Here is a 1,568-nt window from a genome sequence, read left to right on the forward strand (position 1 = left end):
ACTCCCACCACCTATTACCCCACATTTAATTAACTATTTTTACCCTCAGTTCTTGGTTCCCCATGAAGCACATCATTATCCCCACTCAAGCTAGCTGCCAACCAGCTGCCAAAGTAAAAAAAAATAGATTTTCAGGCTGAGAAGAAACCAGTACTCTGTTCCTATTTATCTACTCTCAGCAGCCTATTGTCCTCCACCTTATTTCATTGTGTAACTGTGGTTGTTACCATACTAGGTTTCTGATTAGTCCCCACTCAAAGACATTTTCCAATATGGGGCTGCTGCTAGTCATTTTGCAGATTCCAGAAGGCCAAATCACAAATCAAAGTGATGTCCAGGATTCAGCATCCTCCCCCCAACTATTTCTAATGCATAAAACTGGCATGCATATCTCCTTTAAATATCTTAGATGTATTCCCTTAACCGTTATAACTCTTATTGAATATCCTCTTATACAGTGACAATTTGCCCACTTTTGTTGTTGTTGTTGTTGTTGTTGTTGTGATCTATTCAATAAGGAATTCTGGTAGAAGAGTCTTTCGCTTTAGAATTCATGTTAGAACCGTCCCAGAGGGAGCTTCGCCGCCACCATGTCTTCCGGGGCCAGCGTGAGCACATTGCAGTGCCTGGTGGAGCAAATCAAGCTCGAGTCTGCCGCGGCAGTGGAAAAGATCAAGGTCTCCTGGGCTGCTGCAGACATTCAGCTGTACTGCATGCAGAACGCTTGCAGGATGCCCTGCTTTGGTGTTCCAGCTAGAAGTAACCCTTTCCGGGAGCCCAGATCCTGTGTTTTACTCTGAAGACCATAGAGAAGAAGTTTGCTGAAGAATGTTTTCCAGTGCATATTAATAAATGGCTGCCTCCAAATCTCAAAAAAACACATACCATATTTTCTGGCGTATAAGACAACTTTTGACACACAAAAAAAGTCAACCGAAAATCGGAGGTCATCTTATACGCCGAATTTATCCCGAAAAATGTTTCAATATGCCACTAAACAAAAATTGTCTGAATATTGCCACAAAACGAATTTTCCAACTTGAACCTGCACCAATCACTGCCAGGCTGTTTGGACCGCCTCTCTAACTCAACCAATCCAAGCAGCTTTTTATGCATGCAAATTATACAGTGTTCTGTACCCAAATCTACATTGTATAAAGCCTGTTCAGATTGGCCAGAGTCAGAGAGGACGTCTATTACAGTATAACTTTTGGACCTTTGCTTGTTGTGATTGGCTCACTGTGGAAGATACAGTTGCAGCACAGGAACATTCTTATACAGCAAATATAGGCCTAAACCTAAGTTTTAACTATAAAATTAGAAGGTCGTCTTATATGCCCGGTCGTCTTATACACCGGAAAATACGGTATCTCTCATCAAATTACTTTAAGATATTTCAAACATTTCCTATGACTTAGACCGAGAGCCAGAATTATACAGAAATTTGCCCTAACCCTAACCCAATAAAACTAGAATAAATTTAAATAATAATGATTTGGATTTTGCCCCTTTGAGGGGTGGAGAGTCTAATACTCTATACTTAATACAAATACCTTATCACCAAAAAT

At 40.5% G+C, this 1,568-nt stretch overlaps 1 protein-coding gene across 1 annotated transcript; it reads left to right on the top strand.

Moving 5' to 3' along the window:
- The first annotated feature begins 590 nt into the window (after positions 1–590).
- LOC126000312 (guanine nucleotide-binding protein G(I)/G(S)/G(O) subunit gamma-10-like) lies at positions 591–800 on the top strand. Its single transcript, XM_049767705.1, has one exon. It carries the CDS (start codon positions 591–593, stop codon positions 798–800), a length of 210 nt encoding a protein of 69 aa, XP_049623662.1.
- The last annotated feature ends 768 nt before the right edge of the window (positions 801–1,568 follow it).

This window comes from Suncus etruscus, chromosome 2, assembly GCF_024139225.1.
Source record: "Suncus etruscus isolate mSunEtr1 chromosome 2, mSunEtr1.pri.cur, whole genome shotgun sequence".
NCBI lineage: Eukaryota > Metazoa > Chordata > Mammalia > Eulipotyphla > Soricidae > Suncus > Suncus etruscus.